Source organism: Vipera ursinii (genome assembly GCF_947247035.1).
Source record: "Vipera ursinii genome assembly, chromosome: 2".
Taxonomy (NCBI): Eukaryota; Metazoa; Chordata; class Lepidosauria; order Squamata; family Viperidae; genus Vipera; species Vipera ursinii.
The window spans coordinates 292,726,906-292,746,226 of NC_139513.1; the positions used below are offsets into that span (position 1 = coordinate 292,726,906).

The 19,321-nt window shown below is 44.2% G+C and overlaps 2 protein-coding genes across 7 annotated transcripts in view; one reads left to right on the plus strand and one right to left on the minus strand.

Moving 5' to 3' along the window:
• The window catches only part of KATNAL2 (katanin catalytic subunit A1 like 2), a 47,446-nt gene extending 40,239 nt beyond the window's left edge, over positions 1–7,207 (minus strand). The window contains exon 1 of the mRNA XM_083354854.1: positions 7,070–7,207. Within this exon, the coding sequence (XP_083210980.1) occupies positions 7,070–7,120 (51 nt within the window). The 5' untranslated portion in view covers positions 7,121–7,207. The remainder of the gene's footprint in view (positions 1–7,069) is intronic.
• Positions 7,208–13,553: 6,346 nt separating this feature from the next.
• Positions 13,554–19,321, plus strand: part of PIAS2 (protein inhibitor of activated STAT 2) — a 75,339-nt gene continuing 69,571 nt past the window's right edge. For 5 of the 6 annotated variants that reach the window (XM_083354845.1, XM_083354846.1, XM_083354841.1 and 2 more), the window contains exon 1: positions 13,557–13,656. In XM_083354845.1, the coding sequence (XP_083210971.1) occupies positions 13,633–13,656 (24 nt within the window). In that variant the 5' untranslated portion in view covers positions 13,557–13,632. Of the gene's footprint in view, positions 13,657–19,321 lie in introns of all 6 variants that reach the window. The other variant, XM_083354843.1, reaches the window with a different exon arrangement.

The following is a 19,321-nucleotide window of genomic DNA, read 5'->3' on the forward strand; positions in this document are numbered from 1 at the left end:
GCCGTTGTGATGAGAAAAGGGCAATGGGGTGAGGGATGCTGGCAAGACAGAAACAAGGATCTAAATGCCAGGAGGAATAATAAGCAGGACATTTGATTCACCCTCTTTTCATCACCGGTCAAACTGTCTCTACGGAAGGAATTGCCGTTTGCAAGGGACTGTCTCTTTTGAAGCCTCTGATCCTCGCCACTTTTGAAGCAGTATGCCCTCCCATCTCCATGTAGCTTTACATCACACTCTTTTCACTGTATGATGATGCCGCCATGATTTGTAAATTGCAATGCAATCTGAGAAATGAGAATGAAGCCAGTTTGCAGATAATACAAATAGTCATAGAATAAAGTAGAATAGGAGAAAGAACAGAGTAGAGCAGAGTAGAGTAGAGTAGAGTAGAGTAGAGTAGAGTAGAGTAGAGTAGAGTAGAGTAGAGCAGAGCAGAGCAGAGTAGAGTAGGAATATATGGAACAGAATAGAATTTTCAGGTTGGGTGCAACTTTGAATGGTTAAGTTGAACGGGTTAAAACTCAAGGACTACCTATAGGCCAGGGGTCCCCAACCCCCAGTCCGTGGACCGGTACTGGGCCACGGCATGCCAGCAACCGGTCCGCACAAACAAGCAAAGCCCCATGCACGGGATGCATGCAGCACACAAAACCACGCACTCTCTGGTCCGTGGAAAAACCTCTCTCCACGGAACCGGCGGTCCCGGGTGCCCAAAAGGTTGGGGATCTCTGCTATAGGCTATCCAAAGGATCTTAATAGATGAGTAAGCTTCATGTTATGGAAAAGTTTGTTAACTACTTTTCAAAATTGCAGACATCCATACCAGCAGCAGTCAGGGAACTGATTTATTGGGAAATGGACAGCATTATTGCAAGATTATTTCCAAGTCCACCTGTTCAGCAGTGAGGTTCACGCTGGATGGAGTTTAGCAGACTGTGTGAGAAGGGCCAGCTGAACCTGGGGCATTTTTTTTTAGAATAGAATAGAGCTGGAAGGGAACTTGGAGGTCTTCTAGTCCAGCCCCATCCAAGCAGGAGAACCTCCTTCTATTTTAACTGGCCTCCCTCTTGCTTCTGCTACCTCCATAAGCTTTCTTCCCTAAATTCCAGGCTCCAATGCTCAATAAAATATTTGTCAAGGTAATGATTTAAAAACTAACCAGCTGATGTAATTTAAGATGTATGATGTAATGTTGGGAATGACTCAGCAGGCTCTGTGTCCCTTTAAGAGCCAGCAGGGTCTGTGTCTCTTTAAGAGCCTTTGTATAAAAGGGAGGGCTCCGCAGATGTGTGCTGTCTCTTCAGTTTCCTAGCGTAACTGCTGTGTGTTGGATCCTGCTGTGTTAACACGCGCATGTATATTGTTCCTGGTGTATGATATTGTGGATAGTATAAACCACCATTTAATATAGACCACTGTTTACTGCGTTTACTCCTGGGTTATCTCAGCGCAATAAGACTGTACATGCTCTGACAATATTGTTTATATTCTCAGACCAAAGAGACATATCGCATACATCTGCATTTGAGAGTGTAGTAGAGTACAATCAAACACACCCACGTGGATTTGTACATGCGACCCAATTGGTCCCAAGCACAATGTTAAATCTTTATTTTTTAAAACAAAACAAAACAAAACACAGAATTAATATGGGCCTTCAGGCTGCCAAAAATAAATGGTTACTATAGAAGCCGCAGATCTTGCACATGCGTAAAAGAGCCGAAACACTTAAAAGAACAAAACCTTACTTAAAATTCAGTTTAGGTTTATAGCGATTTACGCTTGCTCCTTTAATTGCTGTGTAGAATGCCACCATCTTAACAGCTATTGGTATTTCAATAGAGGTTTAAGTGTTTAAAGTTTAATAAGCTCCCAGTCCTTGAACAAAAAAATGGGTGTAATTAAAATTTCAATTACTGTAAGGGATTTTTTGGTCCACACGATTAATAAAAGCTTAAGGCACTTAAACAGGAGCTAGTTTTTAAATGCTAAAAGCACTTCCCTAATTAGCTTGAATGCTTGCAGAGCACACATTATTCATTTCCTAAAATGCCACACATTGTTTCTTTCGCAGCTGCCAGTAGATGAATTAGGGTGCAATCAAGATTTAGCAATACAGTCAGATCTGATACTGTTCTTCCAATTTTAATAGTCCAGGCCTAGTTTGTTCAGCATTTATCATGGACATTTTGGTGCCTCTCCTACATCTTCAAGAAGGCACCCGAGTCCTATTAAAAAAAATTGATTAGTGAGTTTAAACGAAAATAAAGTGTTGAATGCGATGTGTGTCAAACCCGTCAGTCGTATTTCTAAAAGCCCCCTTCCCTAGCGGGGCACTCTTCAGATGTAGCTGATGACAGCTCCCATCGTTCACTCGTCGGTTGGCTTGGGTGGCGGGTGATGGGATATGTAATCGGCACATCGGAGGGTGAGCAAATTAGGAAAGGAAGGAGGCCAGTTAAGTGGATACAGCGCAAGGAAAATGTATGCATTTCTTTTATTTCTCTTCAGTCGACACAGGTAGTCCTTGACTTATGACCAATTTTCTGTCGCTAAGGGAGACGTTTGTTAAGTGACTATCGCCCCGTTTTACGACCTTTCTCGCTGTAGTTGTTAAGTGGATCGCTGCAGCTGTTAAGTTAGTGGCTTGGGGGTTGAACGAATCTGGATTCCTCATTGACTTTGCTTGTCAGAAGGTCACAAAAGGGGATCCAACCGTCAGAAATCTGAGTCAGCTGCCAAGCATCTGAATTCTGAACACATTCTCGCACAGCAGCAGGCATCTCAATCACAAAGCCCCCAATATTGTATAAAAGCCCACCTCCTCTCAACCCAATTTGTTAGCCATCCCAGAAAGATGCGCCCGTCGCTGTGCGTTTCTGGCTACCAAATAAATGGAGACCTCCTTTTCAACTGCAGCCTGCCTTCAATTCATTTTTCTAGGATGTTTCTCCCAGCTTGGAATAAGAACAGGACCGGATTTTACTTCCAACAGTAGTTACAGGTAGTCAAGTTACAACGGTATAATGGAGCCTAAACCGATGATGGTTGTAAAGCGGGTCAGTCATACGACCGACCCAATTTAATGAGCTCTTTTGCAGTACTTGATAGGAAAATCCACGCTCATTAAGCAGACACCAGGGTGGTTAAGGGAACGAAAAACTGCCAAAAACTAGAATTAAATGCTGGCTTTCAGCAAAACTGTCGTAAAACACCATCACGTGACTTGGGATGCACGAAATAAGCTTACCCCAGTAAGTCTGTCGGAACAGTCACTATGTGACCGGTTGTTAATTGAGGATTACCTGTATTAAAATGCTAAACCAATTCCATTTTGCAAGGAAAGTTAGTGCTCTGCCATTACAGAGCAGCCAAAATGTCACAAAACATGGGGTCAGAAAGGAACGTGAGGACAGGACGGTATTACGTTCTTTGCAACAGGGATACATTGTGCCAATCAGGAGTATGAGAAATTAGTAAAAGGGGAAAGGTTTATGCGATCTGAAGAGAAACCTGTATCAAATGTTTTACAGATGGCACTGGCCACCAGCAAGGTTAGCCAAAATGTTTAAAAATATGCCAGATAGTTGTTGGAAATGTAAACATTATTACCATGTATGGTGGACATGTGTTAAAGGAAAGAGGTGCTGAGCAATAATACATACGTGGCTAGAAAAGATGTTGGGAAAGCACGCAGATTTTAAGCGCGAGCTTTTTTTTTTTTTTACTAGGTATAATGCCAGAAAAGGTCGATAAACAAAGTAGATACTTGATTTTACATGCAATAACAGCGGCAAGGATCATATTCGCACAACATTGGAAAAATGAAGAAACACCACCAGAGGAAGAAATAATTAAAAAAAAATACTAGAATGTGCAGAAATGGACAGACTTACTATGAGGTTGAAAGAAAAAGAAGAAAAAGAATACTGTCAAATTTGGGACTTATTATTATCAATGGCTGGAGAAAAGGATAAAGGACTAGGAAAATAATAATAATAATAATAATAATAATAATAATAATAATAATAATAATAATAATAATAATAATAAATAGTAAATAATAATAATAATCATCATCATCATCATAAAATGTGAGTGCAGAAAAATCATGCAAACTAGACATGACCGAGTTGCTAAACTAATCCACTGGGCATTGTGTAAAAAATACGACTTGCCTGTGTCCGAAAAGTCGTGGGAACATAGGGTGGAAAAAGTTGTCGCGAATGAGAGGGTGAAGATCTTGTGGGACTCCCGAATACAGACAGATCGCCATTTGGAACACAACACGCCAGATATCGCAGTCGTAGAGAAATGAAGCATACAGCTGATTGATATCGCTGTACCAGGAGATGCCAGAGTCGAAGAAAAAGAACTGAAAAAAATTGCGAAATACCGCGACCTGGCCACTGAAACTGCGCGATTACGGATGAAACGCGTAACAGTGATACCCATTGTCATCGGGGCACTGGGAACGATGTCTTAAAACTTTGCAAAACACATCAAGAAATTGCAGCTTCCTGCAATAACTCCAGCAAAGCTACAAAAAAACTGCGCTACTCGGAACATCTTACATTTTAAGGAGATACCTGGTTGATACCTAGGATGCTGGCAGCATCCTGTGATAACCGTTAGTGCCAGTCAATTTGAGTGTTCAGTTGACTGAGTTTCATGTTTTATGAATAAAAGTTAATAAGAAGAAGAAGAAGAAGAAAAAGAAGAAGTAGTAGTAGTAGTAGTTGGAAGGGACCTTGGAGGTCATCTAGTCCATCCCCCTGCTCAGGCAAGAAACCGTATACCGTTTCAGACAAATGGCTGTCCAGTTCTTAAAAATTTCCAGTGTTGGAGAATTCACAGCTTCTGGAGGCGGGTTGTTCCACTGGTTAATTGTTCCAACTGTCAGGAAGTTTCTCCTTAGTTCTAGGTTGCTTCTCTCCTTGGTGAGTTTCCATTTGTCGCTTCTCGTCGCTTTGGGGAACAGCTTGACTCCCTCTTCTTTGGGGCAGCCCCTGAGATACTGGAACACTGCTATCCTGTCACCCCTCATCCTTCTCTTCATTAAACTAGACATTCCCAATTCTAGCAACTGTTCCCTATATGTTTTAGCCTCCAGCCCCCTAATCATCTTGGTTGCTCTTCTCTGTACCCTTTCTAGAGTCTCGACATCTTTTTCACATTACATTATTTTATTTATTTGTACCCTGCCTTTATTATTTCTTCAAATAATTCAAGGTGATGAATACATCCAACACAAATTCTTCCTCCTATTTTCCCACAATAACAACCCTGTGCCATGGGTTGAGGTCAACCTCACAGGGTTGTTATTGTGGGAAAAGAGTAAGAAGAAGATGGTGTGTTATATATGTATATTCACCACCTTGAGTTATTTGAAATATAATAAAGGCAGGATACAAATAAATCAAGAGTGATTGGCACAGTCTCCCAAATAGCTTTCATGCCTAAGGCGGGACTAGAACTCAGCATCTCATGGTGATTGGCTCAAAGTCACCCAGCTGGCTTTCACAGCTAAGACGGGACTAATTGTTCTAACTGTTCTGTCGGGAAATTTCTCCTTAGTTCTGGGTTGCTTCTCTCCTTGATGAGTTTCCATCCGTTGCTTCAGGTGCTTTGGAGAATAGCTTGACTGCCTCTTCTTTCGGGCAGCCCCTGAGATACTGGAAGACTGCTATCATGTCACCCCTAGACCTCCTTTTCATTTAACATACCCAATTCCTGCAACCGTTCTTCATGCTTTAGCCTCCAGTCCCCTGATCATCTTAGTTGCTCTTCTCTGCACTCTTTCTAGAGTATTTATTTTGTATTGTTTTAATTATTATTATTTTACATTTTATAAAGTATACTGCCCAGAGATGCTTGTGGAGATGGAGACAGACCGCCCAGAGACCTTCTCTTCATTAAACTGGACATACCCAATTCCATCAACCGTTCCTTCCTTATGTTTTAGCCTCCAGCCCCCTGATCCTCTTTGTTGCTCTTCTCTGCACTCTGAGTCTCAACATCTTTTTTACATCGTGCTTGACCAGGTGGCTGGGCTAGATGCCCTCCAAGGTCCCTTCCAGCTCTGTTCTGTTCCATTTCTATTCTATTATTAAGGAGAAACTTCCTTTCAGTGAAAACAACCAATGGAACTGCTTGCTACCAGAAGTTATGAATGCTCCATCACTGGAGGTTTTTAAGAAGAGACTGGACAGCCACTGGTCTGAAATGGTCTAGGGCAGGGCTCTTCAAACTGGGCCCTTTTATGATTGGTGGACTTGAAGTCCCAAAATTCCTCAGCCGGCCATTTTGATAAAACTGCAGACTTGGATCCAGACCAGGGGGCTTCAAACTGGGCCCTTTTATGACTGGTGGACCTCAACTCCCAGAATTCCTCAGCCAGCCTTTCATCAAAATGGCCGACCGAGGAATTCTGGGAGCTGAAGTCCACCAGTCATAAAAGAGCCCAGTTTGAAGAGCCCTGAGAGTCTGAACCCAAGCCCGCAGTTTCATCAAAATGGCTGACTGAGGAATTCTGGAAGTCCACCAGTCATAAAGGCCAAGTTTGAAGATTCCTGGTCTGGATCCAAGCCTGCAGTTTCATCAAAATGGCCGACCGAGGAATTCTGGGAGCTAAAGTCCACCAGTCATAAAAGGGCCCAGTTTGAAGACCCCTGGTATAGGTTCTCCTGCCTGAGGGGGGGGCTGGACTAGATGACCTCCAAGGCCCCTTCCAGCTTCTATTCAGATTCCGGCCTGGAAAGAAACGACGGGAAAGGCCGGGCACGTGGAGGATGGGGGGAAGCTCCAGCTTTTTCCATCTCCACCCGTTCCATCGTGGCTCTTCGACGGGAGGCCCGGAGGGAGCCAAGGCGGAGAGGCCCAACTCAGACCGAGCGGCTCAAACCTCGAGATTAACGGCAAGCCGCCCTGTGACAAGGGCGCTGCAAAGCGCATGCGCCGCGCGGGCGCGACTTCCCCAGCGCGCGTGCGCCACGAGCCCCGCCCCCCTCGCCCACGGTTACCATAGTTACTGGGAAAACAAGGGACGGGTTCCCTTTTCACTCACTTCTTCTCTGACCTGGTGCGTCGTTCTCAACGACTGATAAGTTAGCTCCATTTCAAGAGTGCGACTGAGGAAAATAAAGCCCAAAACAAACCCGAAGCGACTCCGCGTTCCTATTATTATTCTGCTAGGGCTTCGAAAGCTCCATCGCTCCCTTTTCAGCCGAGAAATTAGGCGGACCAATCAACGTCCTGCAACGGGCAGCGGCTTAGCCAATACTAACGAGGCGAGGGGTGGGATTAAAAGCGAGCCGGTGAGCCGAAGGGAAAGCCGCCAATGGATTAGAACGTAATGAACGAAGGGCGGGGATTGTTCGGAAAGTGACCAATCACGATGGAGCGGGAGAAATTAGCCAATGACGGCACCGCAAAGGGGCTAATCCAACCGAGCCTCTCTGTCGCCTCTTGATTTAAGCAGTTTTTTCCTTCTGCCAATGGGCCGGAGCTGGTGACGTAATAGGGATGGCCTTGCGGGAGGGGGGGGGAGCCTATTTGATTGACAGCAGCCGTAGGTAGAATTCACATGGTTATCAATCAGAATAGAGCTGGAAGGGACCTTGGAGGTCATCCAGTCCAACCCCCTGCTCATGAGCTGATGTAGTTCCCATCTTCAAAAAAGGGAAAAAAATGGATCCAGGAAATTACAGACCTATCAGCCTGACCTCAATACCTGGGAAGATTCTGGAAAAGATAATCAAACAACAAATCAGCGAACACCTTGATGCAAAGTCATCACTAAAAGCCAACATGGGTTTGTCAAAAATGGATCATGCCAGACAAATCTTATTGCATTCTTTGACCAAGTGACAAAACTAGTGGACCAGAGGAATGCTGTAGATATAATTTACTTGGACTTCAGTAAGGCATTTGATAAAGTAGATCACAACCTACTACTTGACAAGATAGAAAAATGTTATCTTATCTGGCGCTAGAACTATTATACTAAGCAGTTGGTTTTAGCCGGAAAGGATTTCTGTGGCTTCGTATCTCTGATCTGAATAACTGCCTGTGTAACAATATGAAAACTTTCTCAGATGTTGTAACTGGCTTTCTTATCTTTCTATATTTGGATTGGATTTCCACTAAGATCACAGACTGTGGGAAGAAATCAGGGAGGTCATCAAGTCCAACTCCCCTGCCCACCTACTACAGTGTCCCTGAAGGCAGCCATTCAGTTAAAACCTTCCTGCAAAGAAGAGTATGTCATCTCCCAAGGCAATCTGTTCAATTGTTGAACAATTCTCATTAGGTTTTATTTTTCACGGTGTCCAACCAAAATTTACGTGCTCATCATTTAAGTTTTTTGTTGTATCTTCCGAGACTTTAAAAGAGTACACTGAAGAGCAAGAAAGATGATCACGGGACTAGAGACAAAAACATACGAACTGTTGCAGGAACTGGATGTCTAGTCTAATGAAGAGAAGGACTAAGGGTAACATGATAGCAGTGTTCCAATATCTCAGGGGTTGCCCCAAAGAAGAGGGAGTCGAGCTATTCTCCAAAGCACCTGAGGGCAGGATAAAAAAACAATGGAAACCTATCAACCTAGGTAATTTCCTGAAAGTGACAAAAATTAATCAGTAGAAGAGCTTGCCTTCAGATTTTATGGGTGCTCCATTACTGAGGTTTTGGGTTGTTGTTGTGTTTTTTTTTTAAAAAAAAAAGCTTGGACAGCCATTTGTCTGAAATAGTATAAAGCATGGGGTCTTCAAACGTGGCCCTTTTATGGCTTGTGGACTTCAAGTCCCAGAATTCCTCAGCCAGCATGCCTGGCTGAGGAATTCTGGGAGTTGAAGTGCACAAGCCATAAAAGGGCCAGGTTTGAAGACCCCTTGGTATAAGGTCTCCTCCTTGAGCAGGGGGCTGGACTAGAAGACCTCCAGGGTCCCTTCCAACTCAGTTGTTCTGGCACACCCTAATAATTCTATTTGGTCTTCTATCAAGTCTCCATGTAGTCTTCTCTTTGCCAGGCTCAAATTTACCAGCCTTTCCTTCTAGAGCTCTTATCATCTTGGTAGCTATCCTCTGGATTGTCAATGTCATTCTTAAATTGTGTTTAGGATTGTGTTAGCCAGATATGATCATTTAGGTGAGATCTCACCAATGCAAAGTAGAGAAGAGTTATGATTCTTCTTAATTATCACACTATTCTGTTTATGCAGCAGTTGGAAGGCACCTGATTATTTTGCAGATGGGATCATTGTTCACTAAGAAATATATTGCAAAGTACAGAAGGTAGAATAAAGTTAAATGGTACACCATTTATTTATTTATTTTATTTTATTTTTTTATTTTAATTCCATTTATATCCCGCCCTTCTCCGAAGACTCAGGGCGGCTTACAAGCTTAGCAGTAGCCTTCATTCTATGTATATGCCTGCTTATTAGGGCTTTCACACACACACCCCCAAGCGGCATTATTACAAAGTCAGCTTAATTGCCCCCAACAATCTGGGTCCTCATTTTACCTACCTGGGAAGGATGGAAGGCTGAGTCAACCTTGAGCCTGGTGGGACTCGAACCTGCACTAATTGCAGGCAGCTGGTGTTACTTAAGGAGGCATCAGCCCACTGCTCCACCAAGGCTGGACATTTAACACTGTCCAACCTGACATGGAACCAATGACACTTGTTGAATATGTTTGACCATTAACAAGCTAGCTCACATCCTGTCAACTTTACTAGAGATTTCACGGGCCAATTAGACAAATACTTTGCTATAGTCAAGCTAAATTACAGAATTCCTGGGGTCACTTATCAAGAATAGAAATTATTCTGGTTTGGCTTAACATTGATAAACCTACTCTGGGTCCTGCTTAAAATGCTCACAAACCAACTGCTGAATGTTACACAGTAGTGATGTCAGGCCGACTGCTTTGTATTTACCCAGCTCCTTCTTTTATTCTTTTTGAAGAAAGGAACATTTAGCCTTCTCCAATCTTCTGGGGCTAAACCCGTTCATGAATTCTCAAGTCAGAGAAGCGAACTCTGAAATAACATCCCTAAATCTGTCAAGATTTGCTTGTAATTGAGCTACTCCTGAGATTTAAACTCATTCATGGTAGCTAGTAATCACTACTGACTAACTTTGGGTTGCTACTATATTAATTGCTTAGGATTTATTTGAAATTTCCACTGGGGAAGTCAGAGGCAAAATGGCAGTTGAGGAGCCCTTTCCTTACCATGTTACTGTCTTACAATCTTTTGCAGGATTCAAATTCTTTTTCTTACTTTCAACAGTCCACTTATCCTCTCTGTGTTGTTTCATGTAAAACCAAAGTCTCATGGTTCCATTTCTCTTTGAGCTTAATTTCTCAAAACTTGCCTTATAAGAATCAGCAGCTCTGCAGTTTGTTTTTCCTGCTTTCCCCACTTTCTCTATCCTCTGCATTTATAACAGTTTGTAGTTAATAATATACATCTTGAAACATGTTCGTGTTAGATGAATATTAGACTTATTTTTTAAAAAATATATATGCATGAATATACAGTATAGTTAGGACAGCGTTTCCCAACCTATGCTGGCTGGGGAATTCTGGGAGTTGAAGTCCACGCATCTTCAAGTTCCTAAGGTTGGGAAACGCTGAGCTAGGATGACTGTTGAAATGGATTATTTTCATTGTGAATGTCTGGCTGCAGCTATTTAAACCCCCCTCGTCTGCCTTCTAGTGAGAAAGCAAATGAAAGAGATAGTTATCTAGGCAGGAATGGATGGGTGAGTCTTCTTAACTTTTACTATTATTTTCTCCTTAATTGCTTATAGCAGTGGTTTTCAACCTTTTCTTCACCAAAGACCCCCTTTAAATACCTTTTGTGGCCACAGACCATGGCCACGGATCATCAAGGCTTAATTCAAGATTTAAATCATAACATTTTTTCAAGCCTTCGCAGACCCCATGATATTGCGGCGGACCCTGAGGAGTCTACAGGTTGAGAACCACTGGCTTACAGTCATTTGCCTTCTTTGTCCTACTTTCAAATTCTCTTGAGAACCCTAAGATTCTTCAGTCAATTTAAAATAAACTGCTACAGTCCTTGACTTATAATCATTCATTTAGTGACCACTCAGTTAAAAAAGCATTGACAAAAGTGACTCGTAACCTTGCAACATTTATTTATTTATTTATTTATTTTAATTCCATTTATATCCCGTCCTTCTCCGAAGACTCAGGGCGGCTTACAAGCTTAGCAGTAGCCTTCATTCTATGTATATGCCTGCTTATTAGGGCTTTCACACACACCCCCAAGCGGCATTATTACAAAGTCAGCTTAATTGCCCCCAACAATCTGGGTCCTCATTTTACCTACCTGGGAAGGATGGAAGGCTGAGTCAACCTTGAGCCTGGTGGGATGCGAACCTGCACTAATTGCAGGCAGCTGGTGTTACTTAAGGAGGCATTAGCCCACTGCTCCACCAAGGCTACACTCCACCAAGGCTACACTCAACATCTCCACACTCACATGATCAAAATTCAGGCATTTGGCACCTAGCATGTACTTATGCCGGTTGCAGCGCCTTGGGATCATGTGATCGCCATTTCCAACTTTCTCAGCCAGTTTCCAACAAGCAAAGTCAATGGGAAAGTCAGATTCACTTACTTGGCAATGATTCACTTAACAATATTGGCAAAAAAAAGTTTGTAAAATTGGGTGCAATTCACTTAACTCCCTTGCTTAGTAATGGAAATTTTGGGCCCAAATGTGGCTGTAAGTCAAGAACTGTGTGATGTATTAATGTTCTAAAAGACCCAGCAAACAAGTTTAATAATAAACAATAAAACCCAAAAGAGAAAAACCTGGTGTTACCACACTTCCCTGATGAAATTAACATTTTTATCACACTCTGACCCAAGAGTGAGATTTTAAATGGCCTCCAGAAAATTAAAAGAAGGTGGTGGGTGAGGGATCAGGCTGTCCTTGAAGACAATTTGCAGTCTGCAGCTGGCCCAGAATAGATTAGCTTCTAGTGTGATTAGCATATCCTGTACTCACTGGGTGCACACAATACATCTGTCCTGGAATTTTATGTTCATCAGAGCAGATGGACAACTATATAAACTTGTTAATACTTCCTTTCTAAACCTGTTTTGAAATCAACAAGACTGTTAAAGCTAGCCTGTGCCACTTTTTGTCAATTAAAAAGGATGAGAATGAGCTACATTTTTTATAACACACCTCCTGACTCTATGGGAAAACCACCTCCTTTTTGGCAGGTAGGCCAATCTCACAAGAGATAGATAGAAGCATTTTCTTTAAAAAGATAGCCTATATTGTTATTTTTTTTATTGTGGGGACACTGGCCCGCATTAAGAATGATATTCTGTTTCCTGCTCTCAAAAGTGTACACATACATAACCCGCATATAAACATGCTATATGCAACATATGTATAAACATAAAAGGTTCCCCCTGCACACGCGTGCTAGTCGTTTCCGACTCTAGGGGCCGGTGCTCATCTCCGTTTCAAAGCCGAAGAGCCAGCGCTTGTCCGAGAACGTCTCCGTGGTCATGTGGCCGGCATGACTAGATGCTAAAGGCGCACGGAACGCTGTTACCTTCCCACCGTAGAGGTCCCTATTTTCCTACTTGCATTTTTACGTGCTTTCGAACTGCTAGGTTAGCAGAAGCTGGGACGAGTAACAGGCGCTCACTCTGCTACGCGGCACTCGGGATTCGACCCGCCAAACTGCCGACCTTCTGATCAACAAGCTCAGCGTCCTAACCCACTGAGCCACCGCGTCCCATGTACACCCTTACATATAAATAACATGTAAATATTAGTCACTGTCCATGTTGAACACATAGTGGGAGGAGGAAACTTGAGAGTTCACAAGATTAATACTGTATGGAAGAAAACTGTGACTGAATCTGGATGTGCTGCTTCAGGATACCGAAGCCCCCTCCTCACAGAAGGTTGCAAGGAAAAAAGCCCCCCAACAGACTCCCATAGAACAGGGATAGGCAACCTTGGCTCTTTTATGACTTGTGAACTTCAACTCCCAAGCTGGCTCAGGAATTCTGGGAGTTGAAGTCCACCATTCATAAAAGAGCCAAGCCCTGGACTCGCCGCTAAACCCAAGCCTGCTTATGTTCGGGTCCCCAGGCCTTGGATCATTTTTTAGTTGTTTTCCTCATCCAGCACCGCCTTTTCTCCGGGAGACCCATGTCCCCCTCAGATCTCTCCATCCAACTCTTCCCTCCCTTGAAATCCTTGACCGGCAGAAGCGGCTTTTTTTATTTTTTCTTTCCCCCTCAGTTTCGCTGCCGGATCCGCCTGAGGAGCGACAGAAGCGACAGAGACCCTTCCCCCCCCCTCACGGGCGCATCGCTCGAAAAGGGCGGGAAAATCAGTCGAGGGAGCGAGAGAGAGAGCGAAAGCGCGCGCGCGCCCTCCTCCCCCCTCCCAAACCCCGCCCTTTTTAACGGCCGGCGCCCTCCGCAGTTGGGTGGGCGTGGCCATGGCGGTCCCCGCCCCCCTCACGTCAGCGCGTCGGCGGGCGACCCTGCAGGATGGTGGTGGAGGCGGCCACGGTGCCGGCGGCGGAGGCCGAGCCAGGCGGCGGGTAGAAAATGGCGGATTTCGAGGAGCTCAGGGTGAGGAGAGCGAGCGGCCGTCCCCGCGGCGGGCCGGGGACCCGCGGGGTGGGGGTGAGGGGGGGTTGTCCTCTCCTCCTTTCTGCCTCCCACCCTGCCTCCCTCCGCCCGCCGGAGGCTCATGGGAGTTGTAGTCCCGTCGCCTGGGAGCCTCGCCGGGCCGGGCCGCCTTGCCTTCCCTTCCCTTGACTCCCGTCCCTGTCTTGTTTTTTTTTCTTTCTTTCTTTCTTTTTTTTTTTTAAAAAAAAATTCCCCTTTTCCCTCCCCGGCCTCCGTTTCCTTCCGGTCGCTCGCCCGGGGACTACAAGGCCCATCGTCCTGGCCCTGCTGGGCTCGCCTGGGCGGGCGGCGTCGGAGGGCGGGCGGGAACAAAGGGAGGGCTTCTTCCCGGGCTCCAGTTTGGGTGTGTGTGTGAGGAAACCCGCGTGTTTTTGTTTTTTAAAAAAAGCACCAGAGAGGGTGGGTGGGGGAGCCTCAGCTGACCCCCATTTGCTGAGTCACCCCGTGGACCCCCTTTTGTCCTAAGTCCCCCCGTCAGGGCCCCCTCTTTCCCAAGTCACCTCTGCCAAACCTCTCTGTACTTCGTCAGCCCCCCCTCATTCCCTCACCCAAATCACCCCCATCAGCCCTCCCTATTTCCTAAAACACCCTACCCCCCCTCCCTTCTTAGGTCAGCCCTATCAGCCCCCCCTTATTTTATCAAACCTCCCCCCTTATTTTCTAAGTCACCCTAACCCCCCTCCCTTATTTCTTAGGTGACCCCTATCAACCCCCCCTTATTTCCTAAGTTACCCACCCCCCCGTTTTCTAACTCATCCTAAGCCCCCTCATTTCTTAAGTCACCCCATCAGCCCCCCCTTTATTCCCTAAATCACTCCTATCAGGCCCCCCCTTATTCCCTAAGTTACTCTTATCAACCCCCCTTATTTTCTAAGTCACCCTAATCCCCCTCCCTTATTTCTAAGGTCACCTGTATCTGCCCCCCTTATTCCCTAAATCACACTCCTATCAGCCCCCCCTTATTTCCTAACTTACTCTTATAAACCCCTTTATTTTCTAACTCGCCCTAACCCCCCTCCCTTATTTCTTAGGTGACCCCTATCAGCCCCCCCCCCCTTAGTTCCTAAGTCAGGGGCCTTCAAACTTGGCCCTTTTATGACTTGTGGACTTCAGCTCCCAGAATTCCTCAGCCAGCGTATGCTGGCTGAGGAATTCTGGGAGTTGAAGTCCACAAGTCATAAAAGGGCCAAGTTTGAAGACCCCTGTCCTAAGTTACTTGTTAACACTCCCCTTATTTTCTAACTCGCTCTAAACCCCCCTCCCTTACTTCTGAGGTCACCCCTATCAGCCCCCCCTTTATTCCCTAAATCACTCCTAGCAGCCCCCCCCTTATTCCCTAAGTTACTCTTATCAACCCCCCTTATTTTCTAAGTCACCCTAACCCCCCTCCCTTATTTCTGAGGTCACCCTTATTAGCCCCCCCCCCCCGTTTTTCCTAAGTCACCCTTAATCCCTCCCTTATTTCTTAAGTCAGTCCCATCCACCCCCTTCCTATTTCATTAAGCCCCCCCCCCCCGGCCCATACCTTCCTCAGAGCAGCCCCTCCTTTTTCTGACTCTCCTTTCCCAACAGCCATCCACTCAGTTTGGCTTTCACCTGCGGCCCAGAATGATGGGCTTTTGTGTCCCTGCAGCTCCGGAGTTGTGGTCAGTCCGCGTTTCTCCCGCCCCGTCTTTCTACCGTTCCAATTCCAGGCTCTTGGCGAGAAAAGAGGGATGTTTGGAGACACTTAATTATTTTCCTGTGCTCTTTATCCACCTAACCCCTTCTTGATCCTAATTCTGCTCTTCCTTTCTTTCCTCCTCCTCCTCCTCCTCCTCCTCCTCCTCCCCTCCATTCTCACAAAGGCCCTTTTCTTAAGCTTCTGCTCTTTCCCTGCTGGGTTTCCTTCCCTCCATTGAACCACAGAAAGTGAGTGTCTTAATATTCTACATACTTGAGAGGCAATCCCGCCTATTGTTTGAGAACAGTTTTTTTAAAAAAAAAAATAGGCAAGGTTGGGCTTTGAATCTCTGGGTTTTACTCTTGGAGTCCTGGATGTGAAGAGACTTTCCTGAAGAAATCTGAAAGCTTTTGTAGGCAATCTGCTTTCGAATCCATTATGGTTAGATAATAGATTACCGGGCTGGATTATGTCACTTGCATTAACAAAGTCTAACAGTGCTTTGCAGATTTAACTATAGCTAGTTCTCACTTAATGACCGGTTGCTTAGCCACTGGTTGAAATTATGATGCACACCCCACACACACACACACACACACAAACCCAAAAGATTATTTATGACCCAATTCTGGGTTTCTGAAGGTGGCAACTCCCATGGTAACAAGGCAAGCTTGGCAACCGGCTTTGCCTCATGGCCAGTTTTTATATTTATATTTATTCGTTTTTCACACTTCTTAACCTGCCACCTCAAGAGTTGCGACATTTTGCAATCCTGTGATGCTGTTTACTGCTGTTTTGGCCAGAAATTGGTCTTCTCAGCCAGTTTCCAAGAATAAACACCCATAGGAATGCATTGACTTGCTTAACAACTGATGTTTGCTTAACAACTGCTGCCAAAATCAGGTTGTCACGAGGGCGTCTTGATTTACAACTGTCATGATTTGCGTCAGAAATTCTGGGTCATAAGTCAGCTCCACCTCTTGTATTCTTCTGTGAGTTCTGTCTTGCGTACTGACGCTGATTTTTCAAAAAAAAATTGTTGGGAGGGGGGGAGATATGCAGGGTCTAACATTTTGTGTTACAATTTTATTCTGACTTGTTAAAGTAATACTTTTTAGTACACAGACTATTTTTATGACTGGCCAAAGAGAGAAGAAGAAAAGTACAAGTATGATTTGAAAGAGCCGTCTTGAGCTGCTGCTTCCCTTCTCCCAGTATCCTCTGTTTAATTTGATTTCAGCGTTTCAGATGAAGCTCAAATTTTAATTTATGGCAGTCTTTGGAACGTTTGTTGGCCTAAGAACTGTTAAAAAGGAAAATCAAGATGTTACAGTTTAACAATATCCTGCATGTGTATTCAATACTCTCAACTGAGAATTCTGTCAGATTATTTATTTATTTATTTATTTATTTATTATTTATTTATTTATTTTAAAAAAACATGTTTTACATTTTGGTTTCTCCCTCCATTCTTGACAATTTCTCCCTTGAAACATTAAACGGCAATCTGACGTGTTCAGTATTAATTAACCAAATAGCACCGTATAACTAATTTCTCTGATTGTTGAAATGAAGAGAGATGGTCACTATTGTAAAGTACTTGAAACTGCAAAAGTATATTTCTACTCATTTCTTTTGTCATTTATCACAGCCCTGTTGTGGCCATGCTGTGTTTTGGAGAGAAAATTGTTTTGGGGCGATTGCAGGTGTGCAGATAACAGCTGAGAACTGCTCAGATTGCGTGAAACTTTTCTCAGGATTGCGCTGTAGCAGTGGAAGGTGGCCATACAAGTGTAATCCTGGGAAATCACACAGTTTCTTTAAGGGAACTGCTGACAGGTAGAATAGAATTAGAATAAAATTTAGAATAGAATAGAATAGAATAGAATAGAATAGAATAGAATAGAATAGAATAGAATAGAATAGAATAGAATAGAGCTGTAAGGGACCTTGGAGGTCTTCTAGTCCAGCCCCCCACACAAGCAGGAGAACCTATACCATTTCAGACAGGTGACTGACTCTCCAGGCTTTTCTTAAAAATCTCGAGTAATGGAGCGCCCATTATTTCTGGTGGCAGGCTGTTCCACTGGTTGATTGTCCTCACAGTCAGGAAGTTTCTCCTTAATTCCAGGTTGCGTCTCTCTTTGGTCAGTTTCCAACCCTTGTTTCTCGTCCTGCCTTCAGGAGCTTTGGAGAATAACATGACCCCCTCCTCTTCTTTGTGGCAGCCCCTCAAATACTGGAACGCTGCTATCACGTCTCCCCTGTTTCTTCTTTTCTTTAGACTGGCCAAACCCAAGTCCCGCAGCCGTTCTTCGTATGTTTTAGCCTCCAGGCCTTGAATCATTTTAATTGCTCTTCCCTGAACTTTTTCCAAGGTCTCAACATCTTTTTTTGTAGTGTGGTGGCCAAAATTGGTTGCAGTATGTGCTGCACGTGAGGGGTCCTTGGTGCTCTCTGAGCTTTCTTGCAGAGCTTTCATTAGCCGAATTAGGTAACATCATTAGCACTAATGCTAGGACTAGCTCCAATGATGTTACCTAGTTTGTGTAATGAAACTTGTGCAAGAAGGCAACCAAGCTTGGAGGGCACCAAGGATCCCTCATTTCAGCCCTGAACTGCAGATATTCTCCTTTATTGGTGCTGCATGTATTCTGCACACCTGCACACCAATTTCTCTTGAAATTGAAAGATTGAGACAACAATCCAAAATAATAGGAAGTCAAAGTGGAGCCAAGGTCGGCCTCTACAAGAAGATAGCAAGATAATATGTCCCCAAACTCCAAGAGGAATAAAGCTCAGAAGTTGCATAAATATGCATTATTATAGAGATAATCCTCACTTAACGATGGAATTTGGGATAGGAACCTTCATCGCAAAGCACCCCAGATGTAAAGCATGACATCACATGACTGGCATCTTAGAAAACAAGGGGGACTAACATCAGAAAAAAATGACCAATCTAACAACAGTCAAACGTTCATATACAAGCAGTCTTCGACTTAACCACAGTTCATTTGGCAAACGTTAGAAGTTACAGCGGCACCAGAGAGACAAAAATACGATACACGTCTTTGGAAGCAATCACATCGATTGGAAAAGCGTGGAGTGTAGCCTAATAAAAGGCATTGAGTCCTCTCCCGTGTTAAAATGATTTTATGGGGAAACCCAGGCTTAAAAATTGGGTAAAAGGGGAAAAAAAAGGACAGAAGCAGTTAATACAAATGGTATAGGGTTTCCTGCCTGAGCAGGGGGTTGGACTAGATGACCTCCAAGGTTTTTCCGACACCACCACCACCACCACCACCACCACTACTACCACTACTACTACTACTACTACTACTACTACTACTTCTTCTTCTTCTTCTTCTTCTTCTTCTTCTTCTTCTTCTTCTTCTTCTTCTTCTTCTTCTTATTATTATTATTATTATTATTATTATTATTATTATTATTTATTGTTATTGTTATTATTCCCCATTGCTCAGCACTTAAAGAGAAAAGACTATGGTGCTCTATACTTTCTCTCTTTTTTAATTGTTATTCATTTATAACAGGGGTCTTCAAACCTGGCCCTTTTATGACTTGTGGACTTCTGCTCCCAGAATTCCTCAGCCAGTGGTGCCTGACTGAGGAATTCTGGGAGTTGAGGTCCACAAGTCATCAAAGGGCCAAGTTGCAAGACCCCTGCCCTATACCATTTGGAGAGCCATTTGTCTGAAATGGTATAGGGCACAGGTCTGCAACCCGGGGCTCCGGAGCCGCATGTGGCTCTTTCAGCCGTCTCCTGCGGCTCCCAGTCCTCTGCCATGTGCAGTCCCAAAAAAAAAGTGGGACTAAAAAAGTTCAGCCAATCAATTCAAATATGCAGGGTAGGTGCATATCTCGCATTGGCTCCACTCTTCAGTCAAACTCTGTTCTGCGCATACACGCATGTACGTCCAT